We start from the raw sequence: 23,158 nt of genomic DNA, 5'->3' as shown, positions 1-23,158 counted from the left end.
ACGCACTAAATCGAAAAATTGCCCGCTAGAATTTTGTTTCCCTCAACCCACGTCCTGATCACCATTAGATTATACGCCTATCTATTGGGAGACTGCCAAAATGTCGAAAATCACAGTCGGTACGACACGCTCAGCCATCGAATACTTTTATTCCTAGCGGATTGCTAACTGTGATGCAGCTAATGTCCGGACCCAGGTCGGAGAGCTCCTTGAGTACTCCAATGAGACCAAGAAGCGAAACTTCCTCGAGACCGTCGAGCTTCAGATCGGCCTGAAGAACTACGACCCCCAGAGGTAACTCGAAACGCAACGGATATATCTTCTTCAATGGCTAATAACTCTGCAGAGACAAGCGTTTCTCCGGCTCCATCCGTCTCCCCTCCATTCCTCGCCCCAACATGTCCATCTGCATTCTCGGTGACCAGCACGATATCGACCGAGCCAAGCACGGGTAAGAAACCATTCTCGAAAACACGTTTTCAAAGGACAGCATTCTGACAGGTCTAATAGTGGTGTTGACGCCATGTCTGCTGATGACTTGAAGAAGCTCAACAAGAACAAGAAGCTCATCAAGAAGCTCGCCCGCAAGTACGATGCTTTCGTCGCTTCCGAGGCTCTGATCAAGCAGATCCCCCGTCTCTTGGGTCCTGGTCTTTCCAAGGCCGGAAAGTTCCCTACCCCCGTCTCTCACGCCGATGATCTCACCGGACGTATCAACGAGGTCAAGAGCACCATCAAGTTCCAGCTCAAGAAGGTTCTCTGCATGGGTGTCGCCGTCGGCAACGTCGAGATGACCCAGGAGCAGCTTGTTGGTAACATCATGTTGGCCATCAACTACCTTGTCTCTCTTCTCAAGAAGGGCTGGCAGAACGTTGGAAGCCTTACCATCAAGGCTTCCATGTCTCCCCCCAAGCGCCTGTACTAAGCATGTTTCTTTGGCCTTCGCCTGAGATGGTTCGGCAATTGAGTTCGCTGAAATGTGGACGAGCTTAGACTAGGATGGCAGGAAAAATAAACATCATGAGACAAATCACAATATTTTGGGTCGTTGATGACAATTGAAGTGACGTAACTAAACTTGAGTTTTACGATATTAGAGCTAAACAAAGCCTCAAGCTCTGTCACCGATCTTGTTGAACTGAATCATGTCTGTCCTTGATATTGGACAAATGATTGTCCATTTCTTACCGAATGTGTGAAGCAGTGTCCAGTAATGAGGGGATCTCCAACATTTGTGGGCGTCAAATGCAGTAAGTATACTTAAGTCAAGCCATAGTTGGCGATTGGATAAACAGCACAGTTGGAACCCCAAATAACGGACGAACCGTCGGGATTTGGTTTGACTCGCTTTTAAACCCTTGTCAAGCGACTTCAATGACGCGAGCCACTCTTTTTTTTTATATGTACGTAGCAACAATCTCCGACTCGTTTATTGCGGGGATGTGAGCAGGGTTGTATAAGCGAAGCGTGGTGGGGAAGAAATGAGTATTGTGAGATCAGGATATTTCAAAAGATTGATATTAATTTCAATGAGCCTTGGTGGAGGTGTGAAAATGGGAATTTCATAGGAATTGCCCCATGAGCCTGAAAAAAATGGATCGTCATTAATGCTCTAATTCATTCGTGACAAAGGAAAAGATTCGTGCCCCCTTTTTCACCTTGGACAGCTTTTTGTTACCCTCCAGGCGACAAGCCCTCGTCGCCCAATAACCCTGGCCAGGGTGTCCCAAACGCCATCGTCCCCAAAGTCCAAATCATCCAGGTTCAAATGTTTCCTGTAACGCCAAACCTCTCTAAATCGTAGCCCCTCCAAGCCCTTGTTAGATAGGTAGGGGTCCAGCCACGTCGCCGATGCTGGGGCAATGAGATATGTGCCGTTCTTCTCCTTCAGATACTCCTGGTTTCTCCTGTCGGCTGGAGTGTCGCATGTAGCGAGTTCACTGAGTTGCTCCAGGAGTAACTCCCCCTTGAGACCCATAACGTCTCGAGTTGTCAAGAATTCATTCTTGCCGTTCAAAAGCCAGATAGGCGGTGTATAAGTTTTCCACCAGATCGCCTGGGTAGCATCTGGTTGCTGACTCAAGAAGACTTGCCCCGGCACCACTCCTCCTTGATGGTAGATACCCATCAATGAGCCGAGGACCAGGTTAAAGCCGATCCAAACTGCTGCAAAAATGTACAACACTGTTTTGTTTCGAGGCATTCGGATGGACGACAGAAATAGAGGTACTGTCGGCAGTAGAAACCTCGCCTCTTGATGCTGGAACGCCGATAAAACAACTAGTCCAGACATGGCAGACCAGAGTCGGATGGACAGCTTAGGCCTAATTACCAACAACGCAGCAGCTGGGCCCAGCAGCAACGGCAAATTCCCCACCAAGTGCTGGTACCAAGGATGAAGGCCATGTTGGGCCAGATTCTCGGTTGCTGAGTTGTACTTGAAGTTGTTAAGGGGTGTGATTACTGGTCTATGAATCAAGTCGGTCCATGTGACAGAATCTGGAAGGTAAAATGCGGTGTCTAGACCGATGGCAATGACAGTTGTCACTGCTGCAGCTAGGGTCAAGCATACGAGAGAAGTAGGTCTTGGATTTATTAGCATGTGATATGTTCCCCGCCAAGCGCAAGTGACTCACCTTTTCCAGAATACTGGAAGCAACCGAAGACCTGGGACGACAAGAAACGCTGGAAACGTGATTCGGTTAAATACACCAAACACTGCAACTATTCCAAGTACTGTAGCAGATAAAACACATGATCGTTGCTGTGGTTTGGATTTTGTCAGCTGATATCCCTGTCAGTGGTGATGGTGTGCAAATGACGAACCCGTGGGTCAGCGACTCGCTGAATCAAAACAAGACTCCATGCAACAACAAGCGTTTCTACCGAATTAGAGAAGGTGTGCGTCTGGTAGGTCCAAGTCACGTAGGACGATGCGACTAGGAGAACGGCAACACGGCGGTGCTTCGGCGAGGGTATCAGCTCGTGCAATGCCCAGTCTTCAAGAACAAAGCTGATGGCAAACATGAGAACGCGCAAAGTCCAGAAGACTGCAATAGGTGGGATCTCGCCGTCTTGCCCATTACCGATCCATAACCATCGGAGAAGAAGCATAGGAAGACCGTAGACAGGCCATAGCGGAAAGACGCTTCGGATAGGATTTTCGCTTGTGAATTCCCATGTGTGACGAACGGGATAGCTAAAGATTTGTCCTGATTTCGATAATTAGTAACTATGTTCTCAGTAGTACGAAAGTGCCATGTAGATCGCGTCGCATCTACATCGCACCTCGCCGCACCTGGTGTCTGGAAGAGCGCTCTGCTGTACGCTATGGTCTCCAAATACTTCCGGGGGTGAACAACATACCAGCAATGACCTCAGGGCCTTGAAAGTTCTCGTCTGGGTGTAGATAGCTGGGTGAAAGCGCAAACCACAGCCTGATAAGGACGAGCGTAAGATATGTGCGCCGCCACATAATTTGTTTAGATGGAGGAAGTCGAAAGAGCAATCATGAGTTTAGTGTCAAGGCGCAAAGGCATCGAGCGTCCGCGGGAACAAAACGCAGGGCGAGAAAATGGGTTAGGCCGTCGAATCGCAATGCGCTTTAAGTCAACCCTACAGCTGGCGCAAAGGTGTCGCAAAGTCGGAAACGGGGAGGATGTTCAAGAATCAGGTCGTCCTTAAGTTCGAGGCGAAGCAAATGGTAATCGTATCGTATGCGCAGAGTATTGCTGGTTTGGAGGGCAGAGATGCAGATCGTCTATTAGGTGGATGAATGTGTATATTCAAGGTACGACCCAACGCTGGAAAGGCTTTCTGAGAAAGAAGAGGAATGAGCAATGAACTAAAACAAGAAACGAGGAGGAAGATGGGCGGATTTAGGTGGGAGTGTAGGTAGATAAGTCTATGTATGGAGCTCGAAATTCAGTTCAAGTTTATTATCTAAGAGGTACCTAAGTTAGTAAATCATGGAACCTCTGAAAGTGACGCCGGCTGCCCCCACTGATAGGATGCAGCACCTCAAGAGTGTCACCACACATCACCTCATGTCTTCATGGATCCAGGATCAATCATCATGGATCAGCACAGAGAGGCCCCAGGGGCCCAGGGGGAAACATTTCAGGCCAAGGGCAAGCGCCAGCTTACAACGTGGCCAGTGGGAGAAGACGCCGCGTCCCGGGATGGGCAGCGCTAGCTGAATCTGACGAGCTCTGAACTCGTAGGGGAAGGGATGATGAGGTGGACGGCACTAGAAGCTTTTTTTCTTTAGGGGCTCCCTGGCTCCCTGACACGGGCGGGACAGAACAGGCCAAGACAGGGGGAGGCGATTTCTGGGGGCCTCCTGAGGACGATCCATTAAGTGTCGGGTAGGTAGGTGATCAATGTATGTATGTATGTAATTAATTGTCTTGGAAATAAAGTGTTGAGCATTGAATGGGTTGCTGAACGCGGCTGAGACCTGTCGAGATTCTTTATCAGGATCCGAAACACAACAATCTGCTACAGCAACCAAAAGTTTAACGCCAGAAGATGCAACCTCTAGAACAGAAGCTCTAAGCTTTGTGCATGCATGGATGTCATAGAACTTCTATTTCATCTGACCAACGCTAGTCCCATTGCAATCAAAGATCAAATCACTATGGATATTGATTCGTCAAGTTGACAGCCACCGACTTTGAGTAATTACCGTGACGATGGTAATCTTGCAACTGGAGAAGAATACTCCATGATCTAATTACTTGGTATTGACGACATGGCTTGTTTTCACCCGCTGCCAGTATGTACAGGCCTCCGTCTAAACACGTTGACTTAGTAGTAACAGGTACTAAGTTGGTCTCCCATCTTCCCGCCCCGCGAATCGTTCAACACCCGGCCACGTATGGCAAACGAGTCGCACGATCCTCCTGCAAGAAAACATCCATGAAGTGCCTGAGCGAGCTCGAGTACGGATACCAGGTATTCGTGTCATGAGCATGGATTAATCATGTTCATGTCGTCCTATCACGTGTCAAATATTCATATGCACTTCCACAAACCCATCAGCATCATCTGTTTGATGGAATGATAGGAAAGGTGGGCTCAATCTCTCCGTCTCATGTCTTGGATAGATAGCCGGCCTTTGTTGCACGATATGACCCTGCATGTCACTATCTGACTTGAGATCGTGCCCTTGACACCGAAAAGCTATCAAACTAGCTAGAACACCTAAGAGCAGGGTCAATGAAAGCTCAATTACACACAAGCTATCAAACCAAAGGTATCACTCCCCCACACCAACTCGAGCTTCATTTGATGATAAATCGAACGGTACCTTGGAAGAAATCTCAACAAAAACTTTCCCAGACGAGGGATGAGATAAAGCGAGAGAGAAAAAAGCCGTAAATTTGGTGTCTTGAGCCATTCAGTGTTTAGATCCCGTAGGCTCGGCAACTCTGTGGTTTCAATCAACCTCAATTAGGTAAATGGTCTTGAAACCTAATAGCAAGCTTGATGTAGGCAATCATACAATTAATCATGAGGAAAGTTTATGTAGACTAGTGGGTAGCAGAAAAGTTGGCTTCCTAAGTCTTAGGGTACAGAAATAGTAGTATAAACTGTCATACTAATTTCGTCTCTTATGGTTGTTGGGTCTCGAAAACTCAACTGTGGACAAGATTCACAAACGACACAAAGATTAAGCCTGTATGTATGTGTTAGATATCCGTGCGTAAAACAGGCGTGGTGCATGATGCTTTGTGGCACGGTGAAAATTGACACAAAATATAGTTTCTTTATGCACTTTAAATAATAAGCCCCCAAAAATGAAATTTCTTTATCCGAAAAGAATACAGAGTAACTAAATGTTAGAAGTTAGAGCCTATCTGCCTAATAATAGTAGTCTGCCTTGATGAGCAAGAACAAGGTTGGTGACTCTGACCTTTGAGTTCTCGAGGTGATTTTCTGAAGGCAGCAGCAACTTTGAACCCCACAATACTCACTTTGGAGATCTGATTTCCAGTATAAAGAGCTTCTCCTCCTCCCGGCAGAGTGATTCTTTTCTTTCAACAATATTTACACAAACATCAACGCAATCACTCCATTGCACCGCTTGACTACAGATACTTGTCTTACCAAGCTCCAATCAAACAAAAAAGGTCATATCACAGCCCTGTCTCCTCAAGGTACGTCGTTGGTCAGAAACTCCGCCCCACGCTCAGCCCGACTGGACCCCGCCTCTCAGAGATTGGTTACCTAGCATGTTGGTTACCTAACTTACCACTTCCTCCAACTTCCATCATCACCCAAAATACTACCAACATCAACTCTTTATTTCCACGAGAACCTGAATCTCACATTCACATCTACAGATTTTTCGCAAAAAAACACACGACCGTATTCAAAATGTCCGAGTCTACATCTGTTGAGAAGATCTGGCTGGCCTCCAACGACAGCGCCACCATCGAAGTCGGTAAGTTAACGCCATTCTGACGTTTCTGCTCATCTCAACCTGCTAACAATATCAACAGACCGCGTTGTCGCTGAGCGATCAATGCTGATCAAAAACATGCTCGAGGATGTTGGCGACGATTCCATCACCCAGACCAACCCCATTCCTATTCCCAACGTACGTTACCTCACGTCACTGTTCGTTCTTGATAATCTCTGACATGTCATCATTTAGGTCAACGAGGCAGTCCTCCGCAAGGTTATCGAGTGGTGCGAACACCACCGAAACGACCCTCCTCAGGCTCAGGATGATGAATCCGACGCTCGCAAGAAGACTACCGACATTGAGGAGTGGGACCAGAAGTTCATGCAGGTCGATCAGGAGATGCTCTTTGAGATCATCCTTGTATGTTTAATTCCCCTCTTCCTCTCATAGTAGACACTAACATGTAATGACAGGCCTCCAACTATCTCGACATTAAGCCCCTTCTCGATGTCGGATGCAAGACCGTTGCCAACATGATCAAGGGCAAGTCGCCAGAGGAGATCCGCAAGACCTTCAACATCACCAACGACTTCACCCCCGAGGAGGAGGAGCAGATTCGCCGCGAGAACGAGTGGGCTGAGGACCGCTAAATTGCCTCCGTCTTGCTACAGAACAAAATCGAGGAGGGGGTGTTGAAAAGGTTACTCCTCCACTTCGATTCTCAAATGTGTTGCCGCGGATTCTTTCATATCGCGGTCGCGCAGTCCTGAGCCGCATGAATTTTATGAGTCACAGGGGTCACATTAGGCGTTAGAGTTTGGTTTTCTGGGTTGCTTGGCCAGAATTTTGGCACGCGCGAATGACAACAAAGGCTATTTCAGCACTGCTCACTACGATGTTATTAGCGAAGCAGTTTATCCAAGGAAAGTTCTAGCTAGATCCTTATTTCTGGGCTGATAGAACATCATTCAGCTTTAAGATAGGGCCTTCATACACGTTTGCCGTAATGCTCTGATGTTTAGAAATGTTCGTCACGACCCGATATGTCCCTCGATGTGAAAACGATTAGAAAAGCATAACCAAGTCTCGTAAGTTCGGATGTGACGTGGGTTGACTCGGCTATTTTAAGAATGCATGGGCTGGCAATAAAGCAAATAATGCAATCAGTGTGTGTAGAGGTGCAACGTGCAGTCAAGATGAGATACTAGAAAGATTAAAGTAAGACGAAAGAAACTCTGAGATCCAATCTGCAAGGACATCTTTCGTTTTCACAGCTCGCTTTAGCAGGCATGTTGAGGTGTACGGTCAGCCGCTCAACAAGACAGCACATAGCATTATTTGCTTTGCGGTTCACGGGCCAAGTGGGCACCATCTGTGTAGTTCAGGCCCGTTTCTTTTGGGGGGCATCAGATTTTTTGCATTCCTTTTTCCCTATGACCGTCCGTGACATGCAGTAACCGCGATAATCGATAAACCAGGCATCCGGCCCATCCCCCACCGTGTGTATGCGCGTGCGCTAACGACACGGTCCCATAGTTCACGCCATAACAAATCAATCCACCCTGTCCTTTAACATCATCGTGATACCATGCCCAAGAGAGAAAAAGTCGGGTGCTGGGGGCGGACAACGGTTGAGGAGAAGTAGCTTAGATACCGAGCTTGGTCTTGCGCCAGTGCCTTCGCTTAGCGTTGTAGCTGGTGAGAAATGTTAGTCAGATGATCCTCTTCTTGTTCGTTTTTTTGGCAAAGTCTTGAGTCGTCGTCGCTCGGAGAAAGGGACTAAACGCACCGGATGGTGTTGCCAGTTCGGAGGCGAACCCACTGAGGCACAGGGCGGTTCTGCTTCTGGGCCTTGGCAAGCTTCTGCTTGGTTCGGAAAGACTTGTGGCTCTGTAGAGAAATGAGTGTCAGCGATCGGGTGTTATGTGAGTAAAGCCCTGAAAGCATCGCAGCTTTTTGATCATTATCATCATCCTCATTATCGACGGTGACCCCGCGGCGAAAATTCAGGTATTCAGTCGAAGCGACATCGTCGATAATTAAGAGTGCGAGAGATCGTGCGTGAGTGCTTCGAGGGCGTAGAGGTAGGGGCTATCCATACCGGCATGGTGACGGCGTTGATGGTCGAGTCGTTCAGTCGTTGCCAAATGGTGATCGAATCTCTAAAAGTTGTCGGGCGTAGTAATTTCAGAACTGTGGGAAGGAAGGAAGGGTTAGTCACCTGACCCTAATGACTGCCTCAGGCAGAAAATTTGTGAAGCGGATCTTTGATCTTAGGTTGCTTTTCGCTCGTGACTCTACTAGCTTGAAGTCATGACAAAATTAGCTCTTATAGCAGGGATATGGGTTTAAGTTGGTACTTGTTGAAGTATAAAGGAGATCTTACGAACTATTCGTATGAATGAATGGTAAATGATTTTTGATAGATTATGAATACATTCAATGCTTGAGATAAAGACTTCTACTAGCCAAAGCTAATGATCCAAGCATGGTAGGATATAGAGGATATGTACATAGTTAAACGGGCGGCTATTGCCAGTAATTCAGATGAACGCCTCTGTCTCAGAATGTTTCTTTGGGAATATCGATGTCGTAGCATCCCAACCAGAGTATCTGTAGGTAATCCAGGGGTTGCCATCTGCTTGGGTGGCTTGGTAGAATTCAATAGCGGCAACAAAGTGTCTCTACTTGAAGTCAAGTCTACCTAGTATAACCTACTGTAATCAATGGATACCTTCTAATAGTCGGTATATTTGCCCATGACTTTGAAAGAGTCCACTAAGATGCTCGAAGTTTATATAGAGTACTAACATACCATACAAAGTCCTCTACCGCTACATGGAAGGGTTCAAGGCTGAGGTGGACCGGTTTATTCTGTCCAGCGCTTGGACCAACCCCATGCCGCCAAAAAGAGCAACTTGTCCATCAAAGACCCAGCCTGGATGCATTAACTTACAGGTCCAGAAAAGGGGATCTCTAAATTACGTATCCCGTACTTTCTACTGACTAACTTAGTAAACATAAGTTGGATCTGTGTTGCCACGAGACACACGACGAACCATAAACAAACTTGACCTTGACCGACACTTCACAGCTTCTCCTCCATTCTCTCTCTTCTTTGTTAAGCCGGTGCAAGTACGAGACGCCGATCTAAACAACGAACCTAGTCGCAAAACAGAGCCGAACAGTACAAGATACCACGGAAACACCAGAGCGAAAGAAACCATCACAACTTATTCATCATGGGCAACTCAATGTCATGGTTCTCCAACCTACTATTCTCGAAAAAGGAGATTAGAATATTGATTCTTGGCCTGGTAGGATGACGTCTGTCCGGCCGTCGTCTGGTCCGCGACGCTAACGAAACGGCATCATAGGACAACGCAGGCAAGACCACTTTGTTATATCGACTCAAGGTTCGTTTTCCTCGATTACTACGCGCACACGGTGCATACTGACCGGCTATCCTAGGTCGGCGAGGTCGTCACAACGATACCTACGATTGGGTTCAACGTCGAATCTGTCACTTACAAGAATCTCAACTTCAACGTCTGGGTACGAACCCTCGGTCATTCCGCTTCGAAACATACCAGAAGATACTAATGCTGGCGATTTTGTAGGATCTCGGTGGTCAAACAAGTATCCGACCATACTGGCGGTGTTACTATGCCAACACGGCAGCTGTCATCTTCGTCGTGGACTCTACCGATATCGAGCGATTACATACAGCTTCGGAAGAGCTGTCGGCTATGCTGAACGAGGAGGAGCTTAAGGATGCGGCGCTGTTGGTGTTTGCCAACAAGCAGGATCAGCCTGGTGCCAAGGGTGCAGGCGAGATCTCGGAAGCGCTGCGTCTGGGTGAGCTCCGCGATCGCAACTGGAGCATTATGGCCTGTTCGGCGGTCGACGGTAGCGGCGTGAACGAGGGCATGGACTGGCTTGTGGTGAGTATTCCGTGACAACCGGGTATAGCGACAAGGGAAGCTAATGCGTTTATAGCAAACTGTCAACCAGGACTAAAGCCCAATCACGATTTCTTCTTCTGCCTCGGTTTGGCATTGTACAACAGACGACATGAAATGATAGTACCACCTCACCTTTCCGTCGCAACCCGGTAGACAGCGTGTGCAAGGGGGAGTAGGGGAGGAAAGAACAGACAGCATGGACGTGTTATGTGGGAAGACGAGGGGGATATATGATAGTATAACTTTATAATGTTACGATCCAGGCCCGATCGAGCCCTGGTTACGATTCTCAAATTGACGCCTCGACTCACTGCTTTGTCGTACGACACGCGAGGCGGTCTCTCTTCGAAACGACAAAGACTTGTGGTCTAGACAGAAACTTTCTAGGCAAGACAAAACTGATGGGCAATAACGTTTTGCCTAGTAGTCTGCTTTGTGTCCTGGAAATTGGTGAGTCAGAATTGAACACTTCCCCTGCTTGAGATGTGGAAATCTTTGTTCACAATGTTTGATCCGGGTTTTCTATTACATTTGTATAAACATTCATGTTCCAGCCAGTAACGTTGTCCAAGTTGTGTAAGTTACATCAAAGATTATGTCGGAGAAGTATAGAATCCTCTGAAACCACTGTGATGTAGTAAGTGAGGAGTGTTTCGCATTCGACTTTTGCTCAAGTCATTCTCTTGTTCTTAAGCTTCCACTGATAGCTCTTTGTAAGCGAGTAATGGTTCTGCAGAATAGGAGTTGCAACCTGTCGGGCTTGTGCACAACGAAGGGGCTCTCCAATGAGGTTTTCGAACTCGATGTACTGGCTCTACAGATATGTTAGCAGGGATATAGAGGTGGTTGTGCGAGCAGCCAAGACCATCAATATTGGCACAGGTACTTACCTTTCGGACATCTACCAACATACTTGGCGGAACATGGGCCTCAATCGGCTCGGTCGTAATGGTAGCTTCGATCATCTCATCTGTAATCTCTTGCCCGTAAGCAGCCGCAGCAGCCTGAATCTCTTTCATCCCAGGCCGCACAACTTCATCGATAAGACCAGGACAAAGCTGTAGATCACCCGTGTCTAATCTAGTCAGGGCAGCAACTGGGTTATATACAGCGTTGTAAAGAAGCTTCTTCCATCGCGAGAACGCAACGTTGGAGTCATAGTGGCAGGTGCAGCGGCCTCCTGCGTTGTACCGGGCTACAAGGTCCTTTGCTCGGTCCGCAGCGTTGCCCATATCGCGAAATGGTCCGATGCTTAGCTCATCGTGTATGTTGTGCTCAATAACTCCGGATTCGGGTTCGGATGAGCCGCAGACGCTTATGCCTGAAAGGATGACATTGTCAGGGAAGGCCTCAAGAAGGGGAACCTCGATGTTGAGTCCGTTCTGGAGGAGTAAGATGGTAGAGTGACCAGGCGTAACAGCAGGGCGGATCAATTCGGCTACAGGCGCAGATACATCTGGGGTATTCTTGGTGGCACAGATAATGTAGTCAAAGGGCGAGATACCGGATTGGGAGACATCAGGTACAGCTGATAGGACTGTGTACCACTGTCAGCAAAGGAGAGCAGGGCGTCAAATTGATTGCGGTTATGGTGTAACTCAACCTACTGTCAGTTGGTCTGAATCCCCGAACTTGACCGTGATCGACGGAATTGATGGTGAAGCCTTGCTCTTTGACAATCTGATAGCTTGAGCGCAATACAGCTGTCACTTGAGCTTGTCCCCCGAATTCGAGATTCAGGGCAGCCATGCAGCCAATTCCTCCACAGCCAACGAGCAGGATTCTTGCCTTGTCCTTTGATTTATCCATTTCTTTTTGCTTCTTGATTTTGATATATATATATATATATATCAGGTTTAGATGAGATCACAAGAAAATAGGTAGTCACTTGTAGAGAGGGCGCCCTTTCAATACCCAGGCGGGGCCGGTTCTCGTTCAAGAGTTGACATGATTGGGCAACCAACTACATGATTAAGAATAGGTAGTAAGCAATGGATATATATAGATAATATTACTTCCAAGTCTATCAATTATCATAAAATATAAATTGAGTAGACAAAGAACAGCTTCATTATTGAGATCATGGATGGATGGATCGTGTGTCAGGTTCAGTCTCAGTGCAACATACCCATCCATTTTCCTGCTGGAATACCGAATCTTTGTCCTGCTCGCTTGATGATGATCCCTGTGACCTGGCCAAGTGTTGGTTTTCTCTCGCAAACTAAACCTGTCGAGGATCAATTATCACGAGATTGAGTCTCACTGCCGAGGATGTTTCTGTTATGATAGTAGACTATCAGTTGACTTATAGGAAACCTTTCCGTTTTCGGAGAGCTTCCCCTCACTTTATTGCCAAAGTTTAGGTGGAATGAATGGCGATGGTTGTAATTGCAGCTGTCACAAATAACAAAAGACAGCCCAGTAGGTAGGCTAACAGGCCCCTGTTCTTTCCCTACCTAGTCTAGGCCTACCGAGTTAGTTCCCAGTGGCACAGGCCAAATGTTGTCCAGAAAATGGATCTAAACTTTCCCGTTGCCAATTATCTACATGCATATATAGTCCTGTGCCTGTATGTTTTGGGCTTGTGTCAAGCGAATGTGAGACAGAAGCGTCTCAAACTCTCTCCTCGTCCAACTACTTCCCTCATTTTCATCGCCATTATATCATGACCGTTCCACAACCTCATCCTGTTGCCACGGCTTTACCGGATGCTCCACCATTCGACTTCTTCACTCCTATTCAATGGGACGTTCTCTTTGCACTCGTCGATGGTGTTTTGCCTTCAATCACCTCCGAGTCTGCTGTGACAGACGACCAGGGTCAGATTCAGTTACCTGATCATGAAATTGATCATGTCCTGGAAAAGAGTACAAAGTCCTTGGCTGCTCCAGCCACAAAGGACAATATTCGTGCCTTTCTCCAAGACAGGCCTGCCTATGACGAGCGCGTCAGGGATAACCTCATGAGGACTCTGGCTTGCTCCCCTCCAGCGCAACAAAAACGTCTGGCTGGTCTATTGAGTCTAATGTCGTGAGTTTAATCAAATATCATTCTCGAATACCAAAAAGCTAAGCTAGGTACTGGGAAGAACCCGCCCGGGCAGCTACCTCATCACTGGCTACTGGCAGCCTATATACAACCAGCCTGCCCATGTCCGCGAAGCCATCATCAAATCATGGGCTACCTCCCCTCGCGAGCGCTGGTCAGCATTGGCCAAAACAATGTCATCGCTCTCCTTTAAGGCATATGCGCAGGCTAGCTCACTCCTGCCCCAGCTGTCGGGCTACTCAGATACGCCCCAGCACTGGCAGCCAAAAGAATCGTTCAATTACAGCTTTATCCAAATCGAGGCTGGTGATGAACCGCATTTCATCGAGACTGATGTTGTCATTGTCGGATCTGGTTGCGGTGGAGGCGTGTCTGCCAAAAACCTAGCAGAGGCTGGTCACAAGGTCCTCGTTGTGGACAAGGCCTATCACTACCCTGCCAAGCACCTCCCCATGTCACAAGAAGCAGCCTGCGCTCATTTGTATGATAGTGGTGGCTTCTTTACGACAGAGGACTCTGGAGCGACGGTGACTGCTGGCAGCACATGGGGTGGAGGAGGCACGGTCAACTGGAGTGTATGTCTCAAGCCCCAGGATTTTGTGCGAAAGGAATGGGCAGATTCCGGGCTTCCTCTCTTCACATCTCCTGCATTCGACGAGTGCTTAGACCGCGTGTGGGAGTTTCAAGAGGCGGGCACTGATCAGATACGACATAATCACCGCAACAAGGTCCTTCTTAATGGTTCAAATAAGCTCGGATGGGCGTCATCCCCCGCTCCAGTCAACACGGGTGGCAGGGAGCACTTTTGTGGTCAGTGTCATCTAGGCTGTGGCCTAGCTGAGAAGAGAGGTCCAGCCACGAGCTGGCTGCCGGATGCCGCCAAAGCCGGTGCGCAATTCATGGAAGGATTTCAGGTGGATAATGTCATATTTGATTCTGATGAACAGACTGCCATTGGCGTCGAAGGGAACTGGCTTTCAAGGGATAGCAAAGGAGGCGTGAATGATTCGGTTGGTGATAGAGTCAAGAGACGGGTCGTAGTCAAAGCCAAGAAGGTGATCCTTGCGGCCGGCTCAATATGGAGTCCGCTCGTTCTCATGAAGAGTGGCATTACTGTACGTTTCCTTGTCGACATTGAACCGTGGCCATTGGCTAATCCATACAGAACCAACATGTGGGAGCTAATCTGCACCTACATCCTTGCAACTTTGTCACAGCAGTATACAAGGAAGAAACCAGGCCTTGGGAGGGAGGCATCATCACAAGCTACTCTTCGGAGTTCGATAACACCGACGGTAGTGGCTACGGAGCCAAACTGGAGACTACATGCATGGTGGTGAGTAGCAAGTCCGAGGGTGTTGTCGAATCATTTCTGACTTGTTGTAGCCGTTTACCATTCTATCTCAACCCTCATGGATGGGGGGCTTGAATGCAAAACTTCATATGACGAAATACCGTCACATGGATGCATGGATCTCATTAACAAGAGACCGCGATGGAGGCAGGGTCTTTCCAGACCCATCGACTGGCCAACCTCGCATTGACTATACTACCTCAGACTATGATCGAGCCCATACCATGCAGGGCGTGGAAGGTCTGGCCAAAATCTGCTATGTCACGGGAGCAACTGAGATACGCCCTCTCCTCCCCGGTCTGGAACCCTTTCTCCGCAACGGAGAGAGCTCGTCGGAGCATTCTCTGGACTCCCAGGGACCAGTGGCCGACCCAGAGACCAGCGACCCAGCCTTTGCCGCCTGGCTCGCCCGCGTACGTGAAGTGGGCAACAAACCACCAACGACAACATGGGGCTCGGCCCATCAGATGGGCACGTGCCGTATGAGCGCAAACAGGGACGAGGGCGTGGTGGACGAGAAGGGCCGGGTATGGGGCACAGAGAATCTGTACGTTGCAGACGGGAGCGTGTTTCCCAGCGCAAGTGGCGTGAATCCCATGATCACCATTATGGCCATTGCGGATTGGATATCGCGCGGCGTGGACGCAGACCTCAGGGCGTGAGAGAGTGAGTGAAGTGAGTGATATTGAACTAAGGAGCATGTATGTATGTACATGCTGCATTGTACCGTACTGCAGCTGGAAGCGAACTGGTATAGCTGTCGTCTGTGTAATGATATTGTCATCCTATCAACGACTGGGTGTTATCTCTCAGGAGACGTATGCAAGGGGGTTGGCTCGATAGAGCTGTGGCCCATGGTCCAGTCTAATCCACATGAGTCAACATAAACCCCTTGCTACGGCATATCTGGGCAACAAAGTGACATTAACTCGTAAAGCAAAGTTACTGTTTGGCAGGCATTGCCATCCTCGGCAATTCTTGGATTCGTTGGTCTTGTTCCCACTGTACAGTAGTGTCGTCTAACTAGGGCTCTGTGATGAAACAGGTCCGAAGTTGTTTTCCACATTGAAAGCACAAAAGTGACTCTGATCAGGGATGCGGTGCCTTGAAACTTGAGCCACAGCCATGTCATATGGCCAGCAGAGCGGACATGGATTGTTACTGAGCTGTCAGTGTGAGTAATTTTCCCTTTTTTGAGTGTATGTATGTACAAGGCTAAGTCAGCATGGATGTTGCGAGATGGCAAAGGCAAAAATGCTATTTACATGGTAATGGCCAAAGCTCAACTAAATCATGGCAAAATGGATACGTTGCAGTACAGTACTAGCTTAGGCATCCTCCATATTCCAAACCTTGCAAAAGTAATAGTCAACGTTTCAAAGCTATAGCCCCATATCCGAGGGAGCGGTTGTTGGTGCCACGTTTTGCATGAGCCTTCGGAGTCATGAGTGCGGCTCTCTCAACGGTCTTTGTCCCTAGTACTAAGGTAGCAGTATCTAGCCTCCCTCGGTTGATGGTAGCACCGATCTAGTCATAGTGTAGGCCTCCCAATGCGTGCATGTGGGGGACACGCCACAAGCGAGCACAGCCACCCGGAGATCTGCAAGCCACGTCCGACTTTGACATGCCTCTCTACTCCAACCTAGGTAGTTGTAGGTATTTCAATGCCGAGCTGGGATCAGCGGTATTAGTGGGTGCGTTGTTTGGTAGTATTTCAGCTGTTCAAGGGAACAAAGCGCAATGGAAAGAACCGGAAAGTCACTGTTGTTGTAAGGTAAGGGTTGCGATATGGATCAAAGTGACGATGGAATAAAGATCCGACGTCATGGGAGAAATACTTGGCCAGAGCGCCAGATGCCACCTCAACCACTGACAGGGTACCTACCAACTTTCAAGTGATGAGATATCTTAGTAATTACCTAGGCAGGTATTCAGTGGTCAAGATAATTAATTGAATTCTTAATGGTGATTGTTTTACAAATCTCAGATGCAATCAAAAACAATAAACTACATGCGCTACCACCATAAAGTCACACTAGTTGAAGATCATCTCAAAGACTCCTTTGTACTCCGTAGATATTAGGTGGTGCTGTACCAACAACATTTTGCAATCTATTTCAAGATCACACTAAAACAAAACAAAACCAACCTAAACTCTAACCAGGGACGTAAATGTCATAAGCTGGGAGTGTCTGTAACATGAACGCACAAATTTCGATAATTTAAAAAATGCCTTGTGCTTTCTCGCGAATACGTAGCCAAGAGCCTGGGCGGTATGCGAAAATGCTGTAATTGTTACCTATGAATTTTCTTACCGACTTTGTTAGTCAACGTTGACAAGTGCTAGACTGACTTGTTCAAAACCCCCAGCTCCCGGGGGCCACTTCCTCATTAGGTATCACATCCCTGGTATGATCAGCCACACTATCGGACTTGTCCGTCTAGTCACCGGTCGGCTTTTGTGGGACCTTTTTGCCGTCTTCGGGTCCGCGCCGCTCCGGCCTTTCGATATGTCAATCCCGTCCTATTCTGTCGTTGAGATGTCTCGATTTTGTGTTATTTTTGGCATCAGTGATCAGTTTGATTGAGATTTCAACAATAAACCAAACACGCTAGACTCAAAGCATCATTATGATGTCGAAAATGGTACTCTAGTTGCTTCCCTTGGCGATTCACCTACCCTATAGATTCGGATGCGACGGGACACAACTACAAGGCCATACATACTGTTGATCACAGTCAAGATAAAGAAAATACGTACAGACACTCGCTCAGCTTACCAGGCAGCCAAATAAACATGCATTCGGTCGGCCAAGTAAGCGACCAAATTCCATCTGCAAGCGCCACATCTGATCTGACCGTGCATTAATCTCACCGGTAAGAAAAACTCGATCTGTGTAAAACCTACAAGTGAACCGTGTTCCAGGGTCCCGTGATTTAGCGAGCGACGTCACTGCGGCATTACAGACTCCGAGGGCGGCTACAGAGAGAGACGTTGTGAAACATGGGGTTTCTGGCAAGCACACACACAATATGCGCAGCCCCATGAAACAGAATGACACTCTCATGTGATCGACTATGACGAAGGCATAGAAAACTCTTCTGCAGGTTACAAGTGAGCGGCCACGGCTGGAGAACGGATGCGGATCCTCCGTTTCGGTCGTACTTTACAATGTGCCTGCCTGCATGCATGCATATTCATGCACTATCAGGACGGGTATAGAGAAAGGCAGAATTGTAGTTTACAGAATTGTAGATCAGCAGTCCAGGAGATCTACTAACTGATAGTCCAAACATTCAAAGGGTAAATCTGGGCGACGTAGCTACCAAGCATTTCTGGACCCCAAAAATAGTACCGGGTACGTAGACTGCGCCACAGTACCGGGTCAGTGGCACTCCCAATTCGTACCTGATGAACCCTGCATTTCCTCGCTTTCCACCAGTACAACCGTCATGTACAGTCGTTGGTATCGGTACCTACCTACCTACCTTAGTAGGTCCTTGCAAGAGTCAATATTGGGGGATGCACGTGCTCATATCGAATCTTTATCCCTCTCGAGTCTTAGGATCCGGCAAGCGGCCGAACGATCAGCGGACCCAGCCAGCCATTTTCCGTCCATCCAACTTGACACTAGGTGGTGTTGTAGCATCGACTGCAGTGCCTGACAGTCGCGTCTGTGAACGCGGCGCACATATCATTCATTTCGACAGTTATGGCCTCAGGTAATGGCCATTGGCCGCGCGGTCATGCAAGGGTAAATTGTCTGATACTCTCATGCTTCTAGAACGGTACCACGAGGTCCAACAACAGGAGGGAAAGCGACCACTTGCCCGACCTCCTCTGCGGGGACGACCCCTTGAATATTTCTCCAAGAAAACTCACAGGGATTTTGTCGATATTCGGTCCCAGTGCCCGCTCCCTGGAATGCATCAAGTCTCCAACAGCCCGTAGCGGATGGAAAGATGGAGCTTTGACTCCAATACCAACCAGCACCAAAGGTCAAGCGCCTCCTGGAGAGTTTCTGAGATTGACAAAGTAACTCAAATTCCTCTTTAGGATTGGGTTTTACGACGACTCCATGACCCTTTGCCTGGTCTCCCCAGCTCTCTTTGTCTTGAGCCATCTATGAACCATGATTGGATGCTGGGACTAGAGCCGAGAAATGTCTATTGTTGTGATTGGTTCATAGCATCTTTCTTCCAACCAATCAGACGCTATAAGTGCACTTCCATGAGAGCCTCACCTCACGTCTGACACTAGCATGGATTGCTCTTGTTCGTACCAGCCCATCGATGGGCTCTCGTTCCTCTCCAGTCTTTTGGGATCCCATCATCCCCCCTCATCGGCCCTGATCTAACCTCCATGCTCTTCCCCTTCCTCCCATCTGGATAAGTGTCCTCTCCTTTTCTGGTAATTAGGACCTAGGGTTTAATGATGCATGGATCAAGTCTCCTCAGCTTGGGAAACTTGAAGGGATCTTGTCATCTCTTATGGCCAACCACATCGTGAGAAACCTGATTTCCCCTTAAAGACGAGACGGGAGCGACGGGAGCGACCGCAACCTGATGGGGACCGAGCCGTTGAGGGTGAAGATGCCCCTTAGATGTGCTTCAATCTTGAGAGTAGGGCGGAGGACGGGGATCAGGGCTTTTCGGTCGGTCCTAGAACCACAAGTTTACTGTCATGTATGCGACGGTGCAATTGGTATCGTCGGCCGACAAAAAATGATAATATTCACGATGGGGGGACGGCGACTCACATCAACCAAGTGGGCTTGATATTGGTCACTAAATCAGCTAAAGAACTCATGCAACTACGTCGAAAAGCCGAGCATTCGTGCATCTGGTAGTGCAGATGGGCAGGCAGGCAGGTGCTATGCTATGCGTATGTTATGCAAGTCATCTCATAACAATTCTCTTGGCTGGACAAAGCGTCTGTTGCATCCTCATTGACAAGATGGTCACGTCGTTGATACCACAGTATTACCATGTCTTCAGCTGAAGATCCTGAGGTGTCAGCTCCGAGAATAATCGACACAAAGTCCCGATTAGGGTGTGATGGACCGAGTCGTGCGTGCCTCGAAGATTGTGGAACACGGAACAATGGAGCACATCATTGTCTCTGCTCGGCCCATCCAGCGTGAGGGCACGAATGAGCAGGACGGCAGATGTCTCTTGTGGAAACAGAGACGGCGGCCAGATCCGCCCTGAAGGCTTTGCTAGATTTTGAAGCTTGCATAAGCGGCGCTTCAAAATCCCCCCTCCTTCAAAAGTTCAAAGGTCCTCCTCGCTTGCTTGTGATTGTGAGCTACGGGAACACTCGGCAGGCAAGGGTCAATGTGGCAGGAACAACATGCCATAGGAGCACAGGCTTACAGGAGTAGACTTCGGCAAGGTAGGAAGAGTCGTAACGAGCCATTGATCGGCCCAAGAGGAGGTCGCATAATACTGCAAGTGTAGAAAGAGAGAGTATCGTCAGGAAGCGGGCCAACCTCTGTAAGAGTTGTATAGGAACTAGCCTGTTTTCTAACTAGGTTACTATGTGAGAACAAACAAGAGTGGCCTGTTAGTAAAACTGCAGGAACGTAACTTGTCACTTTTCAGATTTTGCTTGTAAATGTTCAAGTGTGGTTACGACGACAGTCTATATCAGTTAGGGGCTATACTACTCTACAGACGCTTGATCGGCTAGCAAGGCGTACACTAATCTCAAGTACGGCACATACAATTACCACTCTGTCATAGATAATAGACCAGGATGAGACAGGGGATTGGGAGAAGCGCCGGCGGTTGTTTCGTTTCTTGTTTCCTGCCAAAGCCAGGAGAGCGGCTAGGACAGGGTATGGCATAGTCTAAGCGTCGGAGTGTGGTAAGACGTTAAATGGTGAGATGATTTAGGAACATGTGATATTGATTCATTCATTAGAGATCCTATTTAGTGGAAACACAAAGTTGTGAGAGAAATGCTGATGCAACTCCAAGGAGAGGTCGTGTCTTGGATGAGTCCGAATAAGAGAATCACCACCTAAGTCAGAGATGCCTCTACTGGCACTGACACTGGCACCGGTACAGAGCATTAGTACCTAGAAGTGGGTACTTGTGGTCGCTACAATGGCAAGTATCGGTACTTGACCCAACGCCACACCCACACGACACCTTTTTTTTTTCTTTTCTTATTCAAGTTTCTGCCCTAGACGGGGATCCGTTGAGGTTGTGACTCAATCAATACCAATGCTATAGTAGATTATACCCTAGAAAACATTTTTGTGTGCCGTCGGCATGCATCTCCTCATCTCCTCAGCTGTTCCTGTTGTTGTCATGGAATACAAGACAATACGCAAGGTACAGATAGCCCGTGCCATGAATTATTGCCTCTTAGGATGCCCGACCTGGGTCAGCCAGCATATGCAATGCAGGTCAAAACACAGCCGCACGCCTCCTCCGAGGAATGGATGCCTTTCCTACAACACTGCGCTAGACAATACTTACACCCTCTACTCCGAGACACCCCGGAAGTGGTCAGTGCCGTGCATTGCATCTGCGGGCATCTCCCAAATGCAACTATGGATGACTGACTATGGCCAGCGCAAAAGATGAGGTGGCTTGGCTCCCTCTTCCAGTGGGCCGTCACCTGTAGCCACCACTAAAGACTACAAAATACAGGGCTGCTTTTTAGCTCACTAGCCCCCCGCTCAAAGTTGTACCAAGAAAAACCAAACTAAACTAAAAGGAATACATACCCATCCCAGACCTGACCAGCGCCTTCCGTTCAGGTTTTACCCACACAACCATTACTACCGCTATAGTTAGAGCACTTACTTGCCTTACTCAACCCGTATATCATCTCCCCACACCACCTGCCACCCTCCGTTTTCCCTTTTCCCTTCTTCTTCTTCTTTACGAGCAATTCGTCCTACGTTCTCTTTTCTTTTACTCGGTTGCGGCAGCTTAGCAGGTGATTTCACTCAGAAAGATACGACAAGACAATATCTATAGTACCTTGCCGCCAAACAACTTATTACTACGCCATTCCGCCCGCACAAGTACTATCCTATCCCATCTACAACTCCCGAGTCCCTGCTCTGCTCCGTCTTCCGACGTATCCCTTTTTCTTATATATATTCTTGTTCGATATCCCCCGCGCCGTATTCTTTGCGATAGACGCAGCGACAAGCGTTTGACGTTTATTAAAACGTCTCCGTTACCCTACCGTTCAGCGATATCCCCCCGCTCCGCTCCGTTCCGCTCCGCTTAGACTTTCTTCGCCCCGCCCTCCGCTTCACTAACATGCCCGTCCAACTCCTTCCGGCGTCGGCCGCCGCCTTCGCTCCTCGGGCTTCATCCGTCAACGTCGTCTTGGGTTCAAAAGTTGAGCCTTGGCTTACACAAACACTCAAGCGTATCAACCGTGTCAAGCGTCCTCTCAACTCTGTCCCTCAACATCAGCGATGTCTTACCGAGACTCTATCATCGCCAAATGCCATCTGGACATTGACATCGCTCATGTTGCCCAAGACACCCGAGTCCGATTTCAAGCGGGATTCTGCCAACCCCCTAGTCGAGGCTATCATGAACTATGAGCTCGTTCACGTTGAGGCTTATATCGTTCACGTTGATATGGTTTTGCGAAATGAGGTCGCCTACAAGCTCACAAAAGATACCATCGATGCTCTTGTTGAGTACCACAAGGAGATCCACTGTGTCGATGCCAAGGCCAACACATACGACTGGACCGACAAGGAACAACAGTGCAAGAAGCTTCACGAGGATTTTGTCCAGGACATCAACAAGTTTGTTTTCCGCACCCACGTCTCAGCCCTCGAGGGTCTCGAGGAGGAGGGTGCCGGCGAACTGCTCTGCGGCAAGAGTGAGGAGGTTAAGAACAACATCAGCGCTCTCATGAAGCCTCTGCTACCCCCTCCTCCTCCTCGCGTCATTGAAGTTGTCCGACAACCCACACTGCTGCCCAGCTCTCCCGCTCACAACATGTGGTCACAACCTGGCTACCATGGTAACTTGGCCGCCGTCGACTCATGGCAAGTGCTTCCTTCAAGCCCTAGCGTCACATCATCGGCCGATTCAAACACAAGTCCCATCTGGGCACCGATGACTATGAGCGACTTGTCACCTACTCCTGCCTTCACCCAGCCTCACTCCACTGCTGGTTTCTATTGGAGCTCGCCTCCAGTGACAGCCCCCATCCCCGCTCTCCCTCTTCCTAGCATGCTCGCTCCCGCTCAATGCGGCATCGGCATGGGTATGGGAGGAATGGGTGGCATGGGAAGCATGGGTGGCATGGGCGGTATGAGTGGCTTCGGCTGGGATCGATACCAAGAGTATGCAACCATTATGTGACAACCAGGGCCCCAGGACAGCTAT

General features: G+C 48.5%; 8 protein-coding genes across 8 annotated transcripts; 5 read left to right on the top strand and 3 right to left on the bottom strand.

Moving 5' to 3' along the window:
- Nucleotides 1-100: 100 nt before the first annotated feature.
- On the top strand, nucleotides 101-925 carry CRP74 (60S ribosomal protein L10a; the record flags this gene model as incomplete). The annotated part of the gene is made up of 4 exons (XM_044855060.1): nucleotides 101-119; nucleotides 180-294; nucleotides 347-451; nucleotides 511-925. 4 exons carry the CDS (start codon nucleotides 101-103, stop codon nucleotides 923-925), a joined length of 654 nt encoding a protein of 217 aa, XP_044702373.1.
- Nucleotides 926-1,654: 729 nt separating this feature from the next.
- On the bottom strand, nucleotides 1,655-3,475 carry SMP3 (alpha 1,2 mannosyltransferase; the record flags this gene model as incomplete). Its single annotated transcript, XM_044855059.1, has 4 exons — nucleotides 1,655-2,585; nucleotides 2,637-2,764; nucleotides 2,827-3,212; nucleotides 3,367-3,475. The coding sequence occupies 4 exons, from the start codon at nucleotides 3,473-3,475 to the stop codon at nucleotides 1,655-1,657; spliced, it is 1,554 nt and encodes a 517-aa protein (XP_044702372.1).
- Nucleotides 3,476-6,381: 2,906 nt separating this feature from the next.
- On the top strand, nucleotides 6,382-7,062 carry SCON3 (E3 ubiquitin ligase complex SCF subunit scon-3; the record flags this gene model as incomplete). The annotated part of the gene is made up of 4 exons (XM_044855058.1): nucleotides 6,382-6,448; nucleotides 6,507-6,604; nucleotides 6,662-6,832; nucleotides 6,886-7,062. The coding sequence occupies 4 exons, from the start codon at nucleotides 6,382-6,384 to the stop codon at nucleotides 7,060-7,062; spliced, it is 513 nt and encodes a 170-aa protein (XP_044702371.1).
- Nucleotides 7,063-8,058: 996 nt separating this feature from the next.
- Nucleotides 8,059-8,359, bottom strand: RPL39 (60S ribosomal protein L39; the record flags this gene model as incomplete). The annotated part of the gene is made up of 2 exons (XM_044855057.1): nucleotides 8,059-8,107; nucleotides 8,202-8,359. 2 exons carry the CDS (start codon nucleotides 8,357-8,359, stop codon nucleotides 8,059-8,061), a joined length of 207 nt encoding a protein of 68 aa, XP_044702370.1.
- Nucleotides 8,360-9,654: 1,295 nt separating this feature from the next.
- On the top strand, nucleotides 9,655-10,432 carry ARL1 (Arf GTPase arl1; the record flags this gene model as incomplete). Its single annotated transcript, XM_044855056.1, has 5 exons — nucleotides 9,655-9,729; nucleotides 9,790-9,828; nucleotides 9,884-9,967; nucleotides 10,033-10,356; nucleotides 10,412-10,432. 5 exons carry the CDS (start codon nucleotides 9,655-9,657, stop codon nucleotides 10,430-10,432), a joined length of 543 nt encoding a protein of 180 aa, XP_044702369.1.
- A 615-nt stretch (nucleotides 10,433-11,047) lies between these two features.
- On the bottom strand, nucleotides 11,048-12,186 carry FPOAC1_010666 (uncharacterized protein; the record flags this gene model as incomplete). Its single annotated transcript, XM_044855055.1, has 3 exons — nucleotides 11,048-11,191; nucleotides 11,268-11,914; nucleotides 11,985-12,186. 3 exons carry the CDS (start codon nucleotides 12,184-12,186, stop codon nucleotides 11,048-11,050), a joined length of 993 nt encoding a protein of 330 aa, XP_044702368.1.
- An 856-nt stretch (nucleotides 12,187-13,042) lies between these two features.
- On the top strand, nucleotides 13,043-15,441 carry FPOAC1_010665 (uncharacterized protein; the record flags this gene model as incomplete). The annotated part of the gene is made up of 4 exons (XM_044855054.1): nucleotides 13,043-13,407; nucleotides 13,466-14,540; nucleotides 14,591-14,761; nucleotides 14,812-15,441. 4 exons carry the CDS (start codon nucleotides 13,043-13,045, stop codon nucleotides 15,439-15,441), a joined length of 2,241 nt encoding a protein of 746 aa, XP_044702367.1.
- Nucleotides 15,442-22,066: 6,625 nt separating this feature from the next.
- Nucleotides 22,067-23,134, top strand: FPOAC1_010664 (uncharacterized protein; the record flags this gene model as incomplete). The annotated part of the gene is made up of 1 exon (XM_044855053.1): nucleotides 22,067-23,134. The coding sequence occupies one exon, from the start codon at nucleotides 22,067-22,069 to the stop codon at nucleotides 23,132-23,134; it is 1,068 nt and encodes a 355-aa protein (XP_044702366.1).
- Nucleotides 23,135-23,158: the final 24 nt, after the last annotated feature.

Source organism: Fusarium poae, chromosome 4 (assembly GCF_019609905.1).
Source record: "Fusarium poae strain DAOMC 252244 chromosome 4, whole genome shotgun sequence".
Lineage (NCBI taxonomy): Eukaryota > Fungi > Ascomycota > Sordariomycetes > Hypocreales > Nectriaceae > Fusarium > Fusarium poae.
Note: the sequence above shows the minus strand (reverse complement) of the source record. Positions and strands in the feature narration are given on the sequence as shown.